This window comes from Orcinus orca, chromosome 10 (genome assembly GCF_937001465.1).
Source record: "Orcinus orca chromosome 10, mOrcOrc1.1, whole genome shotgun sequence".
Taxonomy (NCBI): Eukaryota; Metazoa; Chordata; class Mammalia; order Artiodactyla; family Delphinidae; genus Orcinus; species Orcinus orca.
In genome coordinates this window covers 51,025,745-51,044,361 of record NC_064568.1, presented here as the reverse complement: position 1 = coordinate 51,044,361, position 18,617 = coordinate 51,025,745, and the positions used below count along the sequence as shown (strand labels likewise).

Below are 18,617 nucleotides of genomic sequence, written 5' to 3'. Positions count from 1 at the left end.
CGGGGTCTTTTGTGTTTCCATACAAATTGTGAAATTTTTTGTTCTAGTTCTGTGAAAAATGCCATCAGGGTTCTTTTTGAGGTGATGAAAATGTTCTAAAATTGACTGTGCTGTCATGCATACCTACAAATATACTACAAAAAAATGAGCTGTACACTTCAAATGAGTGAACTGTACAATATGTGAATTATATCAATAAAGCTATTTTAAAAATTAACTGAAAGTGCACCAATAGACACACTCATACACAAAATTTAATAGATGATAAAAGCAGTATCTCAAATCAACAGGAAAAACATGAACTCTTAGTAAGATCTGACTTAGGAATCTACCCCGGAGATATACCAGCAAAATTATGAGAAGACACACAAAGATTACTGCAAGAGACTGGAAACTATCCAATCATTCATCAGTGGTATGGGACAGATTCAAAAAATTATGGTACATCCACACTAGAGAGTACTATGACACTTTAAAAATAAAAATGAGGGCTACCCTACTTCTGTTATGCAATGCTCTCCAAAGAGCAAGTTGGAGAAATGCATGTGTATATTTTAAAAAGGGGACTACAAATAAATTTAGTTATAAATGTTTATTTAAAATATAGCAACAATGGAAAGATAATCAGAAAAAAAATTTTATGGTTGGCAATAGGCTATAAGGAACAGAGAAAGAAACCACACTATTTTGAATATACCTTCTTTGTAGCAATAACTAATTTCACTGAAAATCAAATAAAATAAGTAAACCTAAATGTATACTCAATTAGTAGCATAACCACACAGAAGACTATTCCAAATGACTTTAAAATACAGCAATTTGACTATTATCTCTCCAGTGGGATATACCCTAAGGACAAAAATGAAACTCCGCAAAAAAGAAACTGTCAATGTTTTGAGAAATTCTGTTGATAGAAGGAGATACAGATGGAAGATATATAATAGTAAAAACTGCAGTCCTGAATCTGAATTAGAATATCAGTATGAACTCATGATATATTTTTCTTTAAATTAAACCTAACCCTATGCATTGAAAAAAATCTGGAAACAATGATCAGATGAGTAACAATAAGTTCCATTAGTACCCACACTGTAGTTTCCACATACCATTTCCCACAAAAAGGAACCAAAGCTTCTTGGAGAAGTGGCTGATTCCAGGGCAGGAGCAGAAAATATGATCTCATTATATCAGATATCAAAGACTCTATCAAAGATTATTAGGGTCATGTGATAGAACAGCTTGGATATTAATAAGGATAATAACTGGGGACTTCTCTGGCAGTCCAGTGGTTAAGACCCTGCCCTTCCACTACAGGGGGCATGGGTTCGAGTTCGATCCCTGGTTGGGGAACTAAGATCCCACATGCTATGCAGCGTGGCCCAAAACAAAACAAAACAAAACAAAAAAACACCAAAGAAACCAGCCTGAACATTAAAAAAAAACGGGGGGGTGGGGATAATAACTGTATTGTCTTGAAATACATTACATATAGTTAAATGCAAGAATTCATAATGATAACAAAAACTATCTGGTCAACACTGGAGGATACTAGTTATTTTTACCTCATTATTTTGACAATTAGTAAATAAAGAATCATACGAACTATAAACTATAGTTTATATATAAACTATACCACTGGGTAACCAAATACTAGTAAACAGTGGAAGTTTCTCTTTATAAAAGTATTCCAGCTAATGAATGAAGGAATGACATAATTAGAATATCATTTTGCAAACCCTAATGAATAAGAGATCTAAACACTGAACATTAATGGCTGCTACCGTCACAGAACAAGACCTTACGTGCCTTCCTAATGTTACATGCCAGCTGGTGGAAGAAGAGCACTACTTATGAAGTAGTCTTGCCAAAAAAAAAAAAAAAGACTGATTCTGATCAAACTTTAGATCCAACTACCAATTTATAGGAAATACAGAGAAAACATCATAGGAATGAAATCAGCAAAATCCAGACTGTGGGAAACTCTACCACAAACAAAAGCCAAGAATTTTTTTTAAAAGGCACTGAGGGAGAAACAGATTAAGAGACTTAATAAACATGTTAGGACTTCCCTGGTGGTGCAGTGGTTAAGAACCCACCTGCCAATGCAGGGGACACAGATTTGATCCCTGGTCTAGGAAGAGTCCACATGCCGCAGAGCAACTAAGTCCATGAGCTATAACTACTGAGTCCACATGCCATGGCTACTGAAGCCCGCACACCTACAGCCCATGCTCCACAACAAGAGAAGTCACCACGGTGAGAAGCCTGCACACTGCAACAAAGAGTAGCTCCTGCTCACCGCAACTAGAGAAAGCCCATGTGCAGCAACAAAGACCCAACCCAGCCTAAATAAATAAACAAATAAACATGTTAACTGAGGTAAGCAGAAAAATGGCCTCCCAATGTGTTCACATCCTAATCCCCAGACCTGTGAAAAGATTAACTACATGGTAAAAAAAACTTTAAAGATGTGGTTAAGGATCTTAAGATGGGGAAATTACCCTGGGATTATCCTGGGCCCAAGAGTCCTTATAGGAGACAGGGTGGAGAATCAGTCAGTCAGAGGAGATGTGATGACAGAAGCAGTGGTCAGAAAGAAAGATCGGGAGGATGAGTTACTGAGGGCTTTGAAGATGGAAGAAAAGACCATAAGCCAAGAAATGTAGGCAGTTTCTAGAAGCTGGAAAATTCTCTAAGGTCTCCAGAAGGAATACAATCCTGCTGAAACCTTGATTTTATACCAATAAAACCCATTTCTGACTTCTGACCTCCAGGACTGTAAGAAAATAAATGTACTTTGTTTTAAGATACAAAGTGTGTGGTAACTTGTTACAGCAGCAATAGAAAACAAATATATTAATGAATCACAACATGTGAACCTTATTCAGATCCTGATTTTTCTTAAAACAACTAATTTAAAAATTTGTACTACATTTTTAAAAACTAGAAATTTAAACCCAACATATTTTATATCAAGGAATTTTTTATGTATAATAGTATTGAGGTTATGCTATTTTTTTAAAGAGCACTTATTGATATCTTTGAGACATTAATAGAAAGACTTAACTGATGAAACAATATATTTGCAATTTATGATAAATTCAATATTATAAAGATATCAAATCTTCCCCCCAAAAGATGACATCCAATGTAATCCCAATAAAAAGCCACAATTTTTTGGTGCAACTTGACTAGCTGGTTCTAAAATTCGCATGGGATAGTAAATAAAGACCCAATAATAGCCAACACATTCCTAAAGAATCTGGTGAGTGAATATGACACAGCAAACATCAAGATTTACCACGGAGCTACAAATAACTTTCTTGAATTTCTATTTAGACATCTTTCAATTTAGCCTGCATCTTGGCTAAGGATCCTTTCAGTAGAATACTAAAACCCTGAAAAAAGAAGAAAAAACAACTAGAGCAGTATTCCAATTTGCTCCTCACCAATTTCTTAGGAACTCAAATGCCTCCATTCAGATACTTTAAAAAAAAGAGCAAAAATAATGTACTTTCTAACATGTATATATAAAATATAAAATAAAAATATAAAACATTATATAATATAAAATATACAACAATAAAATATTTAAAATATATAATATATGGGAATTCCCTGGTGGTGCAGGGGTTAGGACTCGGCACTTTCAGTGCCAGGGCCCAGGTTTGATCCCTGGTAGGGGAACTAAGATCCTGTAAGCCTCATGGCTCAGCCAAATTTTATATATATGTATGATTGTATATATATGTATGTGTGTATGTGTGTGTGTGTGTGTATATATATATATATATATATATATATATATATAGAAAGAGAGAGAGAGAGAGAGAGAGAGAGAGAGACATAAAAGCACAAATAACATACCTTTTAACAGGTAGAAAAACAGAAACCCCAAAAAGCAAACTGGGCTACAACCAAGCTTAAATTTTACAGTGTTTTTAAGCCACAAAACTGAAAATTTTTTAAAATGTATGGGGAATTCCCTGGTGGTCCAGTGATTAGGACTTGGGACTTTCACTGCCAAGGCCTGGATTCAATCCCTGGTCAGGGAACTAAGATCCTGCAAGTGGCATGGCATGGCCAAAAAAAAAAAAATTATGAAATTTTATTAACCCCAAGAAGTCCCAGAACCTTTAGGGTCATTTTCCTATTCTTTCTTTCTCTCTCTCACTCCCTTTTTACCTCTGAATTACAAGTGGTTGAACATCTTTGAGTAATCTGACATCAATAAACTCACACGCAAGTTGTCATCTTGGTGACAGAGTTTTAATTCAATATAATGTTTAATCTTCAAAATGATTTAAATCAGAAATGTTGTCAACCAACAATAGAGCTAAGTAATTGCACGCGATAATAATTACCCCCAATTTAAGAATCACAACTGGGACTTCCTTGGCGGTCCAGTGGTTAAGAATCCACGCTTCCACTGCAGGGGGCAAGGGTTTGATCCGTGGTGGGAGAACTAAGATCCTGAATGCCGTGCAGTATGGCCAAAAAAATCACAACTTTCCATGTAAAAGTCAGAAAGCCTGACAACAAGAGTTCTTGAAATCTAGGTAGGACATAAGCTTAATTCACAGTCATAGATTTTTTCCACCATAGGTGCAACAGAGGAAAGGCATGTGTTATTCATAACAAGCATACTTCTGTAATGCTCCTTCTCTCATTAGGAAATACTGTAGGTGTACAGGACTTTTTTTCCCCACACAAATTTAACTCAGCATCTAAGAAAATGAATAAAAGAATGGGATAGAATAATTGGCAGGTGAACATGTATGCACAGATCAAATAAGTAAAACATGATGGCTTACAAATTTTGAAAACCTGAACAGAAATATCAGGTTTTTATATAAATATATTAAAAAACTATTTCCCTCAAAAAAGGAGGGAAATAAGTAACTTAAAGATACTGATAAATTCTAGGTAGGGCAAGGGGGACAAGACAGGAAGTATAACCCAATATTTCCACTGCTAGACACATAACCAAGAACAATTATTGGAGACACACAGTATTCTTCCCCGCAGCTCTGCAGCCCAAAGGTATATGGCCATACTTGGTAGCCCTGCTGCCAGTCATTTAAGTAAATAAAAGCCCTGTTTGAAGTTATCAGAGGCTAACACTTTTGTGTGTGTGTACACAGTTTTACTATATGAGGTTTCCAGGAATGCAGCCAGCAGATAAATCAAATGTGCTTTCACACACTTTCACTGATTCTACAAACACTGAGAGCCTGCCATGGGTACAAATGCTGGAAGGTGGGTACATACAGCAGTGGGAATCTTAATAAATTCTAGTTCCTTCAGTTTTCTCAGTGAAGTAGGCAGCAAGGCCATCAGCTGAAACTGATGATGGAAGCAGAACTATTGATAGGTCTGAGGGGAGAGGAACAGATGAAAGAATGAATGAACCAAGAAAACATAGGAAGATTGCCAGGCTCCAAAGAGGACCCACTTGAAGGTCAGGAATTTAAAATGAAAGCAGGGGCTTCCGTGGTGGCGCAGTGGTTGAGAGTCCGCCATGCAGGGGACACGGGTTCATGCCCCAGTCCGGGAAGATCCCACATTCCGCGGAGCAGCTGGGCCCGTGAGCCATGGCCGCTGGGCCCGTGAGCCATGGCCGCTGAGCCTGCGCGTCTGGAGCCTGTGCTCCGCAGAGGGACAGGCCACAACAGTGAGAGGCCCGCGCACCGCAAAAAAATAAATAAATAAAATGAAATCAGTTAGAGGTTTTGTGTTTTTCTCCATCCACCTTCAGTTGCACTGGTGCAGGTGCAGGGTAGGTAGAGTTCGATTAACTAGGATTACATTTTATCAAATGAGAACCACAAAGGAAAAGTGAGGAGGGAGAAGAGAATTAAAAATGAATGTAAGGGTGTGATTGACTGACTAGGATATTTAAAATCAGACAAGAGGGATAATGGGACAGTTAAAACTTAAATGAATTGGATGTCACATGGGGTGGTCAATCTCTTTAAGATGGTATAGTCAAAGAAATAAGGTTCAGAATTTATAGTCACAGAATATCACAACCACCAACAGTAATGCCGCTGGTGAAGTGTGAATAATGAGCAACCACATACCTGTAGTGGTCTGAATCGGCATTTATAGCAATATGTACTGATGCAGCCATCTGACTAGCATTATGTCTTCCTGGGTAGTCAGGCTGGCACATTTACATATTGAAACATTTTATCTCATTATAAATTATGTGTAATTTTCCTTTATAGTACAGTTAGGTCATTACTGGGATTTTTTAAAATGATGTGTATTGAGTATTATCTATAAATTTTATTTCAGGATTGTAAAGGGGGCATTAAAAGAAGGCACTGAATCTGGCAGGGTTCAGAATCACCACCCTACAGAAACTCCCATGCACATGTACAAGGTGACAATGCAAAAGGACAATGCGAACAGGAAAAAGTTAAAAACAACCTGGATGTTCTTCCTATATGGCAGGTAAAAGGAAGAGACAACATCCATATATACAGATAGACTTCAAACTAAAAAATAGTATATTGTAAGAAATTGATGGTTTATAAGATATACAATCAAGGTGATGCTAACATTGAAAAGTATCATCCTTCAAATGGCAAAAGGGCTGTGATTTTGGATTATAAGACTTGAAATCCTAGCACATTACTAGCCCAGCACTAGTTATAATATAAATGGTACTTACTGTTTTCTCCATTTTTAGGGTCAACTTGTTATAGTTGCAGATAGATAAAATTAAAAAGTGAGAGTAGAGCTGACAAATGATAGGATATTGAAGAGGTTTACAAAAGTACAGAAAAGGAAAGGAAAATCCTGATCTCCCTTGGTTTAAGTACTCCACCAATATACCAGGTCTAGGACCTACGCCAAGATACTTTTATCTTCTTTTCTACAAAATGAGGAAATAATACTGACTTTCTAAGGCCACCTTAAAGATTAAAATGAGATAATGGAAATAAAGCACTTGAGACAATGCCTGATACTCACTAAGGACTTTTAAAATGGTGGGTATCATATTTAACTGCATTTTATAAGGGACACTTTATTGCTGTTGTACCATTTTAAAATTTGGGAACTCATGAAATCACAGGACTATCCTTACCAAAGTCAAACACCAGAGCATATATATTTTATATAATATACATACCTATTCCCACATTTTTAATCTTCAATTATGATTTCTCCACTGGGATGAAGACCCCAACCGTCCATTTAACATCTCAACTTGGATGTCAAACGACCTTCTCAAACCTAACTTTTTACTTCCTTCACCCAACTTGTTTTCTCAGTCTTCCCCATTTCAGTAAATACTACCCTCTATTGGTGCTCAAGCAACGCAACTACCCCTAACTGCTCTCTCTCAATGCTCATATTCAATGCAAGAGGAGGTGCTATTGGCTTTACCACCAAGTCACATACCAAATCTTCCACTTCTCAGTACTGCCACTGCTACCAAACAAGTCTTAGCCACCATCGCTCTCCTTCTTCTTTTGCTGCTTTACTGTCCACTGCCCACAAAGCAGCCAACCCTCTACATAAAAACCTCTGCCAATTTAGAATAAAATCCTACGAAGCTCTTTCTACCTGCCTCCTCAACTTCACCTTTCTGAACACCTCACTCACTTGTAAACTCTAGCCATGCTGGCCTTCTTTATGTTCCTCCACAGAACTAGGTTCTCTGCATTTGCAGTTTCCTCTCCCTAAAGGCATTCTTCAGTCCTGTATTTCTTGCCTGTCTGTACTCAAATTTCACCTCACTTCCTTTACTTCCAAAATAGTCTCACCTTCTCCTCATTCTTTCACATCAGTTGATTTACAAACACTTGTTACTTGAAACTATTCAATTTTTATACCTATCTGTCTCCAAGACAGCAGTGATCTCACTCTTCCCTCCTTTAAATCACTCTCTCAGTGAGGTCTTCAATGACCAACTATTTAAAATTCCAACATCTGCATCCTGCCCAACATTCCTATTCCCTTCACTGCTTTTCTCCAAAGCATTTACCACCATCTAACATACTACAGATTTTAGTTATTTTATCTTGTTTATTCCTCTGCCCCCACGAGAATCTAAGCAAGGATTTCTGTCTTTTTTCCACTATTGTATCCCAAGTGCCCAGAAGATTGTCTGCACATAGTAAGTCCTCAATTAATATCCAAATGAAGCTGAATGAATAAGCCTTTCTAGTCTTGTTCACAGGTGGGTCTTCAATATCTGGAATAATACCCAGCATATAAGTATAGTCACTCAAATTCACTGTTATTAAGAAACTCAAATTCTGAAGTACTATCAAATCCAAAGAAAAACTATATTTTGTTCAGCATAACTTGAAATTTAAGTACATTTCTATTTGTATGTATGTTCAAAAAATTCCATGATACACTTTTTTCAAAAGATTTAAATATTCATTGTATCTTGAATAAAAAATGATGACCTAGCTTGGTAACTTAGTTTATAAATCCCAAATAAACTAATTAGAATGCCCTCTCCCTAACAATGTCAGAAAAGCTCTTATACTACAGAATTCAGTAGAAAGGAGAGAACTAATAATTCAAGGAGAGATCAGAATTAATGAATTAATGTCCTTGAGAAGGCAAGAGGGCATGGGATACACATGCCTTCACACCCATGTGGGGGGATTGGTAGAAGTGGGAAAGATAGATAATTCGTTCACTATAACAGAGAAGACAGAGTTATATGGGCACAGCTACAAGGAAGTATGTAGGTGAGGATGTGGGAGCTCTCTTCGGATTTCTGAAATTGTCTCAGGCTATAGTATCTACTGAGGACCATGGAGAGAATGTGTAGTAAAGAGATAAGAACTTGAGTCAGATCCCTGAAGGATTCTAACTCTTAAGGATCAGTTAAAGGAAAAACATAACACTGAGTAGAAGTAGTGCTTAGAGACAAGAAAAAACAGGATACTGTGGTATCACAGAAGCCAAAAATATGTTTCAAGAGATGGGACTACTTAACTGCCATTCACTGATGGTACATCTGAGGAGTGAAATGGCCCAAAGCCAATTCAACCACAGCCAGCGTAGAGGTGACACATCAACCTTCACTTGGGAAGGATAGCAAGCATTACCAAAGAGCCGACTTTCTACAGCAGCCTAGGCTGTAACACAAAATCACCTATCTTGAGTGTGTATGCTCTTCTTACAGTGTAAGTAAATTTAGCTTGTTTCTTCCAAAGAAATAAAACTAATCCCCTAAACAGTAATGACATATTCTTAAATATTAACTTTTCCCAAAGTTTTTGAAAATAATAAAGAGATAGTATATAATGGAGCACTGAAGTGGTTAATTCTCAAACTGTCTATTATTCTTGTAAAACGTCAAACCCTTCCAAAACTCATATAAGTTTCACCATTAAATCTGCATAATAATTTTAGAGTTTGCTTTTCTTCTCCATGATGATAATGCTTTCAAAGTACAGCCTATTCGCTGGGTTTTAAAGATCTATTACTAAGAAGAATCACTTCATCCACAGGACGTTTGGGCCAACATTTTAAAGCAACACTGCCACCAGAAGACTAAAAAGAAAAGTTACTGCCAAAAACCACAGTTCAGGCTGATTACAGAATATTTACCTGGTCTCCCAACTTGGCTACATTACAACCTGCCTACTACCGGCTCTTCAGAAACACTCATTCCTTCTTGTACCTCATCCTTTTATTTTTTTGTCAGCATCAGCTAACCTTCTACGGCACGGTTTCAAATCCGAGTCAGTCCTCAACTGCGGCAAAACAAAATGACAGCATTCAACTGCCTTCCGTCGGCCATAACGAAAAGCAAATAAATAATGCCATGAGGTCAGCATCTTTTCATCAGATTTAACAGTAAACTTAATCAGGCATGTTATTAAGCTCTAAAGATGCCTTAGACACGAAAAGCACAATCTTCCAGACACACACACACACACACACACACACACACACAAACTATATAAGAAAAAAAGAAACAGGCGATTAAGTAGGATAAAAATCACTAATGAACAGGGATTAACTTGACACCCTTCAACTTAAAATTTGTATCCTCATGTCCTACGTCTTGGTCTGGGTAGTGTTTACATAGGTACGTAGAAATGTAAAACGTCTTCGAACCTTTTATGCATGTAAATGATCACTGATTTTTTAAAATACGTGATGAAACACTATATCCCACTGGCAAGGAACTCCGCACGGTGCGGTGTCACGGAATCGCTGAATTTGTCACTGTTCACAATTGTCGAAAAAGTTGGTCGTGGTGGGAAGTCGGTCTCCGGCTCGAGTTCGGAGAGGCAGGCTCCCCGGTGGGGGCGCGTCGGGGGACCCCGAGTTCGCGAGGCGGTTCCGAGGTGACCGACGCCCCCCCGAGGGCTCGCCCGGCCGGCCTCGTACATCCGTGATTAAAGGGCCGACGGGGGAGGGCGTGCCCGGCCAGGCCGCGCCGCTGCCGCTTACCCGGTAGTTGCTCGAACCCACCCAGCCGGTGAGAGCGTCGACCGTCTTGCCCAAACAGCCCAGGTCCTCCTCCAGGTCTGGGATGGCGCCGGGGACGCCGAGGTAGAGCAGCAGCTCCTGGCCGACCTGCAGGCGGCCGCCTACGTCCTTCTGCTGCACCTGGGCGCTGAAGTACTCCATGCAGCGGGGTTCCATGGCCGCGACCGCTCGCCCGCCCGTGAGGGACCAACTTTCGCCGAGCGCCGCCCAGCCGCCAGCGCGGGGCCCCACGGGAACGGGAGGGACGCGCTGGGTTCGGCCGAGGCGCGGCTCGTGGGGCGCGGCGGGTGCAGCGTCAGGCGCGGATCGGCCCCCAAACTAGTCAAACTCGGCGCCCCCCGCGCCCCAACCCGCTTCAGAGGCCGCGGCCGCCGGCGACGTCAGCGCGCGCTTGACGTCAGCGCGACGCCGGCGGGCGAGCGCCCGCCCGCCTGTCCGGACTCTAGCTTCGCGGAGGAGGCGGGGGCGGAGGCGGGGGCGGAGGCGGGGGCGGAGGCGGGGGCGGAGGCGGCGAGGCGGAGGCGGAGGCAGGGGCGGGAACCGTTGGGGACAGTGGGACCCCTGCGGGGAATTGGGGTCGGACCGTGTTGGCACCCCCGGGAAGCCGACAGTTCTCTGCAACCCGCCATCTCAGCAGCCTGCCCTCGCCCTGTAAAATCGAGAACACTTCCAGGTTTTCCTCCACTTGAAACCAATACTTTGGAAAGTTTCTGGTACTTGGAATTCCACTTTCCCAGCCCCACTCCCGGGTTTTTGGGTTTGTTTTGTTGTTGTAGTGGTGGTTGTTGTTTTACTTTGTAAAATACACTTCCTTATTTAAAAAACAAAAAACAAACACCATGACTCCTGCTTCTGGTTGGGTCACCATGTGATGCTTTTTTTTTTTTAACTAAGGTTTCATTTGCAGAGTAAAATGCACAGATTTTAAGTGTTCAGTCCATGTGCTTTGGCAAATGTATTCACCAGTGTGAAGAGCTACCATCCTAAAGAAGTTGGAGCACATTTTCATCACCCTAGGAAGTTCGAGGAACATCCCAGTCAATAACCACTGCCTTGCCAAGCATTTCTAATCAGATTTCTATCACTGTAGCATAGGTTTCCCTGTTCTTTAATTTCATGTGACTTCACACAGTTTGTACTCTTATTGACTCGGGCTTCTTTCTTTCTTTAGCATACGTTTTAAGGCTGATCCAGTGCTGTTGGTGTGTCAGTAATCCCTTTTTATTGCTGAGTAGTATTCCATATATGAAAGAACCACAGTTCGTGACCCAGTCACCTGTTTATAGACAGTTGTTTCATTTTTCAGTTTTCCAGCTGTAACCAGCCATAACCATTAGTGTACAAGTCATTGTGCAGAGACAGGCTTTCATTTCTCTTGGGTAAATACCAAGGACTGGAATTACTAGGTCGTATGAGAAGTGTATGTTTAACTTTAGAAGAAACTGCCAAGCTGTTTTCCAAAGTGGCTGGACCATATGACACTCCCACCAGAAGTACTCGGAAGTTCCAGTTGTTCCACATCCTCCACAATATTTGGTATGGTTGGGGTAATTAGTTTTAGCCATTTTAGTGTGTGTAAACTGGTCTATAATACATTCTAAATGCACATTGGGACTTCTCTGGCAGTCCAGTGGTTAGGACTCCGCGCTTCCACTGCAGGAGGTGCTGGTTTGATCCTTAGGGAACTAAGATCCCGCATGCCCTGCGGTGTGGCCTAAAATAAATAAATAAATAAAAATTAAAAAAAATAAATGCACATTGTGTTTAGCTTCCTGCCAATTATTTCCAGCCACAATTTAATAATTATTTTATGTATCTGTCTCCTCTATTACACAGAAAGCTCCAAGATCATTTGTGTTTTCCCTTGGATGGTGTTTGGCAAATAATGGGTGCTCAGTCAATTTAAGTTGAACAAGTGAATGAATGTAATGAAATGCTTGAGATGTTCACAGTAACAAAATAATAACAACAAAAACAATAATAATACACTCTCCAGATTCAAAGAAACCTCTCTTCTGTGTTTACTCTGAGGTTTTTTCTATATTTCTCTGTTTCTCTTTGTATTGTAATGTAAAGTTTCTTCCATCTTTAATTGACTGTAATCTCCCTGCAGTTAGGCCTCAATCAAGTAAACTGTAGTAACTGTTCCTTGAGTGTCTAAAGGTTCTGTTCATATGGGTTACAGAAGAATATAAAAAAAGGGTCCAATCCAAAGAAGTTTGTTTTCTAATTGCCAGGGACCAGGTGCAGTATGTGGTATAGGAAAAAAAAAAAAATGTAGGAGGCTCTGGATTCTAGGTTCAGCCCTACCTGTCCCTGTGACCAAAAGTTACTGTTGCCCTAAGCCCTCTGTTGTCTCCATTCACCTTTCTGAACTTGTGTAACTCAAGGTCTTTAAGTTGATAACTAAATAGTCTTCACGTTATAAAATAATATTATGGCATTTGAGTAACGTTGGAAGTACCTATGAAATGTTTAGTAACACTGGTTACTATTACCTATGCATACCCTCTGTGTGTTTCATTAATTCAACGACAAATATCTTCTGAAAGCTCGTTATGTGCTACACACTGTGCCAGGGTCCACAGATACAAAGTTCATTTAGATCTGGTCTCTACCCACAACAAACCTAAGTACAGACAAGAAAATCAACATTCCCAGGACGCGAGGATGGGGTAAGCAGAAGGTATTTGGAAGCCTATATGAGAGGCCTCTTATCTAGATGGCACTGAGAATGGGGGTGGGAGAGGTTTCCTGGAGAGGTTTATGTATAAATTGAGTTTTGAGAACATATAGGAATTAGCTAATTAAAGAAGTGATTTTTTTCATATGCTCCAGCAATCCCACTCCTGGGCATATACCCAGACAAAACTATAATTAGAAAAGATACATGCACCCCTATGTACATAGCAGCACTATTTACAACAGCCAAGATGTGGAAACAACCTAAATGTCCATTGACGGATGAATGGATAAAGAAGATGTGGTACATATGTATATACAATGGAATATTATGCACCCATTAAAAAGAATGAAATAATGCCCTTTGCAGCAACATGGATGGACCTAGAGATGATCATACTAAGTAAAGTAAGCCAGAAAGAGAAAGAGAAAGACCACATGATATCACTTATATGTGGAATCTAAAATAAGACACAAATGAACATATCTATGAAACAAAAACAGACTTACAGATATAGAGAACAGACTTGTGGTTGCCAAGGGGGAGCGGAGGGTGGAGGAGGGAAGGACTGGGAGTTTGGAATTAGCAGATGGAAACTATTATATATAGAATGGATAAACAACAAGGTCCTACTGTAATAGCACATGATTCAACATTCTGTGATATTCAACATTCTGTGATAACCCATAATGGAAAAGAATATGAAAAAGAATATATATATGTATAACTGAGTCACTTTGCTATATAGCAGAAATTAAACACAACATTGTAAATCAACTATACTTCAATAAAATTTTTTAAAGTGTTTTTTTGAGGAATAACATGTTTATCTACAAGACGTAGTCTTGACTATTTAAATTTAACATTGTTATTATCATTACATACCTACTACAAAATCTACTTATTTCTCTATAGCACTGTTGTCTGTCCTCAGTTAAATATCGTTAGAACAGAAAGTTCTCAAGCCTTCTAGTTCACGGCACTTTAGTATCAGTGATTTTTCACAGAACCTTAGACCAAAAGAAACACCTAAGAAATACATCTACTGAATAGTAAGAGCCAAACAATAAGTATTCACATCCTAACATCTTAGTAGGCATTTGGAAAAAAAGTGCATTTTCATTTCGTTCTTAAATAAGCACACTTACTTATGAGATATCTGCACCTGTTGGTACACTGCACAATTTCTCAAACCTGGGAATCAGACTGGACACTGCCTGTGGTACATTGCTTCTCATGTAGCACTGGCTTTTTATCATAGCAACCACAGAAAACACAGCCTTGCAAAAATGGCATCAATGAAAGAAATGTACCACAATCTAATGTTGAAACTTCTAACTCCTTGGAGTTAGTAGTTCACTCCATGACGGACAGATGCCAAATATCACCGTTTCCTTTTAAAATTCAAGCTATCCTGGAAGGCTCTTGTTGAGTTTATGGCAGCACCCTGGGGTACTTGAGCACACAATTTAGGAATCTTGGCAGACAGGTATCTGACGATGCCCAAGTTATCAGAGAGACCAAGAGAACAGGAAATGAAAATAGCAGCTCATGAAGGAAGAAAGCGTGGGTCCAATGAGAACTGGACTTCACAAACGCCATTGCCTGAAGAGCTCAGCTTGACACATGTTAGGTCTTTTAATCCTCCAAGCAACCCTATGTGGAAGGTATTACATCCCCATTTTAAAAATGAGAAAACTAAGGCTCAGAGATTAAGTCTCCAGCCTCACTCATGATTTCAGATTCATGATTTAAACACAGGATGTCTGGCTTCTCCCAAATAGATAATTTTAAAGAAAAGAAAACAAACAAACAGAAAAGTTTGGAATTTACTACCAAAATAATAACACTCCTTGTATCAATATAACACAGTCTTTCTTTGAATATCCATACAGTATTTCCACCGAGAACTTGCTTTTCTCTGAACTGCTGTTAAAAAGAGAAGAGCAAGCAGGCACAGAAAATGGGTAGAAATATTAGGGGAAAAAACAGCATAAGAAACATCTACACTCTTTCGTAATCAGTCACTAAATGTATCTGGGAGCACAAGTCTATTTTTAACTGGTAGCTAGACTGAAATAGATCATTTAAATACAGGAGACCGACTTCCTGACCTATTTGTTCATTATTTATGATAATAGTGGAAACTTTGAGTCGACTTTCTTCTGACACTGGACTTTATTTTCCACATGGAGACTGACAGACAAATCACGACACTGCTAGTTTGAAACCATACTTCCAATAAATACCCATCAAGAAGGGCATTGTGTTAGGTACTACAGTGGCAGTGGGGGCATTGGGTGGCTCACCAAAGATAGATCACAATCTCTCCCAAAGGTTAAGAGGGTTATGTACACGAGTGTTCAGAGCAGCTTTATTCATAATAGCCCAAACTGGAAACATCCCAAACATCCACCAACTGGAAAATAGATGACTGTGGTATATAGCCATACAATGGAATTCTACAAGGCAATAAAAAACAAACTACTGATACACTCAACAATGAGGACGAATCTCAAAAACACCATGTTGGGCACAAGAAATTAGACCCAAAAGAATATATACTCTGTGATTCTGTTTACGTAAAGTTCTAATACAGGGAAAACTTATTGATGGTGATAAAAATTAGAAGAGGTATTATCACAAAGAATGGGAGTCGGCGGGTATTGACTAGGAAATTGACTAGGGCCTGAGAGAACTTTCTGCAGTGATGGACATGTTCTATATCTTGACCTGAGTAGTGATCATTGCAGTATATGCATAGGTATCAATTCAACAAGTTGTGCACTTAAGACTAGTACATGGTGTGTTTATTATATGTATGTTAAAACTAATAAAAAGTAGGGGAAAAAAGTTAAGGCTAAAGAATTAAAAGGAAAATAAGGGATAAAAGAGTTATAGTCTATTGCAGGACTATCCAATAGAAATATAATACATATGTGACCATAAAATATTAATATATGTAATTAATTTTTTTCTAGTAGCCACAGTTTGAAAAGTAAAAAGAAATAAGTGAAGTTATGTTTAGTAATATATAGATTATATTTTATTTAATGATGTTTTAAAACAAGATTGAATAAAGTTATAGCTGATGTTTTCTTACATTGTATATTTAATAATTTTATTTATTATATTTAATATTTTATTAATATTCAAATGTTATTTAGAACTGTGATCAAAATGAAAATTGTTATTAAAATGTTTTATATATTAGACATTGCAGGTCTATTGAAAATAGCACCAATTTAGAATTAGAAAACTCAAGTTCTGATATTACTAGCTGTGTAAACTTAAGTTATCTGTTAACTTCTCTGAGTTCCAGTGTTTCAGTCAAAATAAAGGAAATTAGGGGGAATTCCCTGGTTGCCCAGTGGTTAGGACTCGGTGCTTTCATTGCCAGGGCTCGGGTTCAATCCCTGGTCAGGGAACTAAGATCCCGCAAGCCACATGCTGCAGTCATAAATAAATAAATAAAGGAAATCAGTAATGACTGTAGGGCGAGAGGCTCCTACGTAAGTCTCACATATGTCTTGTTGGGTATGCCAAGAAAGCAAGGCCTTAACTGTTACCAACCAGGGTTCTTGGCCTTCCTTAATCAACAGAAATTGATAAGAGGCCATACAAGAAATCAGGCAAGGCTTTATTGGGGCCCCTGCTGCAGCATGGGGGAGCAAAAACAAATAAGAGGTGCCCTTGCTCACTCCTCCAGGGGGGCAAGCAGGTTCCTTATATGGGGTGAGGGTAGGGGTATGTCATGGATTGGGCTGGAGTGTTGGCTTAGGTGGTCTGCCCACCCCTTTGGTGGTGTTGTGTGCAGGGGGCATGTGCAGTACCCTGCTTTTGCTCCCGACACACTGTTTTTGCTCCTGGCTCTTCAGAAGTGGCAGTTGCGTTTTTTGGTCTTATTGTATCTTATTGTCTATAATTTGCCCCAGTTGCACATGGGCACAGTTATTTTTAGTCCCTCACAGTTTCTCTGTATTTTGTTGCTCAAGGAGATATTTGTCCAGGTGTAAGCACTGCAGTAAAGGGTCCCAGGTCCCAGGTCCCAGGTCCCAGCTTGTCTTGTGGCCTCTCTTTACCTGGTATGTTTTCAGTGAGCAACCTTGAGGGATGAAATAATGTCTCCCTCCAAGACAAAAAACAGGTTTACTTAGTGCTTACTCTAAAATGGAGGATTCTCCAGCTTCTGTTTCTCTCCTGTAACACAACCCCATGAAATTTGGGAGGCAAAGGGGAACCGTTGCAAACATGAAGCTTGCACTGAGTATTTTGCCATGAGTAGAAAAGGCCTTTGTCTCTGACCCAGAAGTCTTGCATCTTCTGTTAGCATCTATGAAACAGCAAAAGGCCAAGTTATTAGCTTGTAAGTAAGGTAAAACCAAGGGCCATCACCCACCACAAAGACTTTTTTTTCATTTTTTGGTAAAAATCAAATGAAATCCATTGAGAAGTGGATACAAAAAGAAAATATATGAAAAAGAATATATATATGTATAACTGAATCACTTTGCTGTACGGCAGAAATTAACACAACATTGTAAATCAACTACAGTAAAAATTTTTTAAAAAAATATTCCATCAATGTAGTAAATATTTGAAAAACAACATTAAGTGGCATACAATTAACCCCTAGACAAATGAAACACAAGTATTAAGGAAGTCCAGCTAAAAAGATCAGACAAAACTTCACAGGTTGCTCTGGAAATTAATGATGAAATAGACCTACCTGTCCCAGCAATATTTGTTGTAAAATTATTTCTATGAGTAAATATTTTCTCATACATTTCCAATATAAGAAAGTCAAAAGTGGATTCCCAATGAGCAGAATGCTTTGTTGAAGAAAGGGGCTAAGAGTTAAAATGGGGATAAGTTTCAAGATGAATTGAGAGTTACAGAGTTTCCATCACCCTGCCTATTAGGAAGGCTCTACCCAAATGTACCACCAATGGCTTCAATTCTCCTAACTTCCCACTATGACCCTGGGGTACAGAAGGACTTATTTATGTAATACTTCAAATGGGAAATACCTTTGGTTTTCCTACTATTTTTAAGAATTTGAGTTAAGTTCTCTAAGGGATAACTCAAATCCAGAAGGAACTTAAATGCTTCTTGGGGAGAAGAATTTAACTCCAAACTTTCAACTCCAAAAATATATATGTTACGATGGTAAATGTGGGAATAGTCATAAATGTGTATGGTCCAAGGTGGGAAATACTATTCTCACATGGCAGATTTAAGAGACACTTTTTTAGATAGGAGTAAATGAGGTGAGTGGGAGTATGGATGTGATTTCAGCAAGGAGAAGCAGAGAAGGGATCCCAGGGGCAAGAAGGAATCTGGATGTAGAGGCAGGAAATGCCAGGCTGAGCTCAGCAATCATGGCCGGGCCAGTTTGGCTGGTTCCTGGGACCTATATGGAGGAGTTCTTGTCAGAATTTTTAAGCCCTAAAAA

General features: G+C 39.1%; 1 protein-coding gene across 27 annotated transcripts in view; it reads right to left on the bottom strand.

The window, feature by feature from the left end:
* CLASP2 (cytoplasmic linker associated protein 2) overlaps positions 1–10,871 on the bottom strand; it is a 177,813-nt gene extending 166,942 nt beyond the window's left edge. For 12 of the 27 annotated variants that reach the window (XM_033405495.2, XM_033405500.2, XM_049715848.1 and 9 more), the window contains exon 1: positions 10,441–10,865. In XM_033405495.2, the coding sequence (XP_033261386.1) occupies positions 10,441–10,635 (195 nt within the window). In that variant the 5' untranslated portion in view covers positions 10,636–10,865. Of the gene's footprint in view, positions 1–10,440 lie in introns of all 27 variants that reach the window. The other 15 variants (XM_033405504.2, XM_033405509.2, XM_049715859.1 and 12 more) reach the window with 2 other exon arrangements.
* Positions 10,872–18,617: the final 7,746 nt, after the last annotated feature.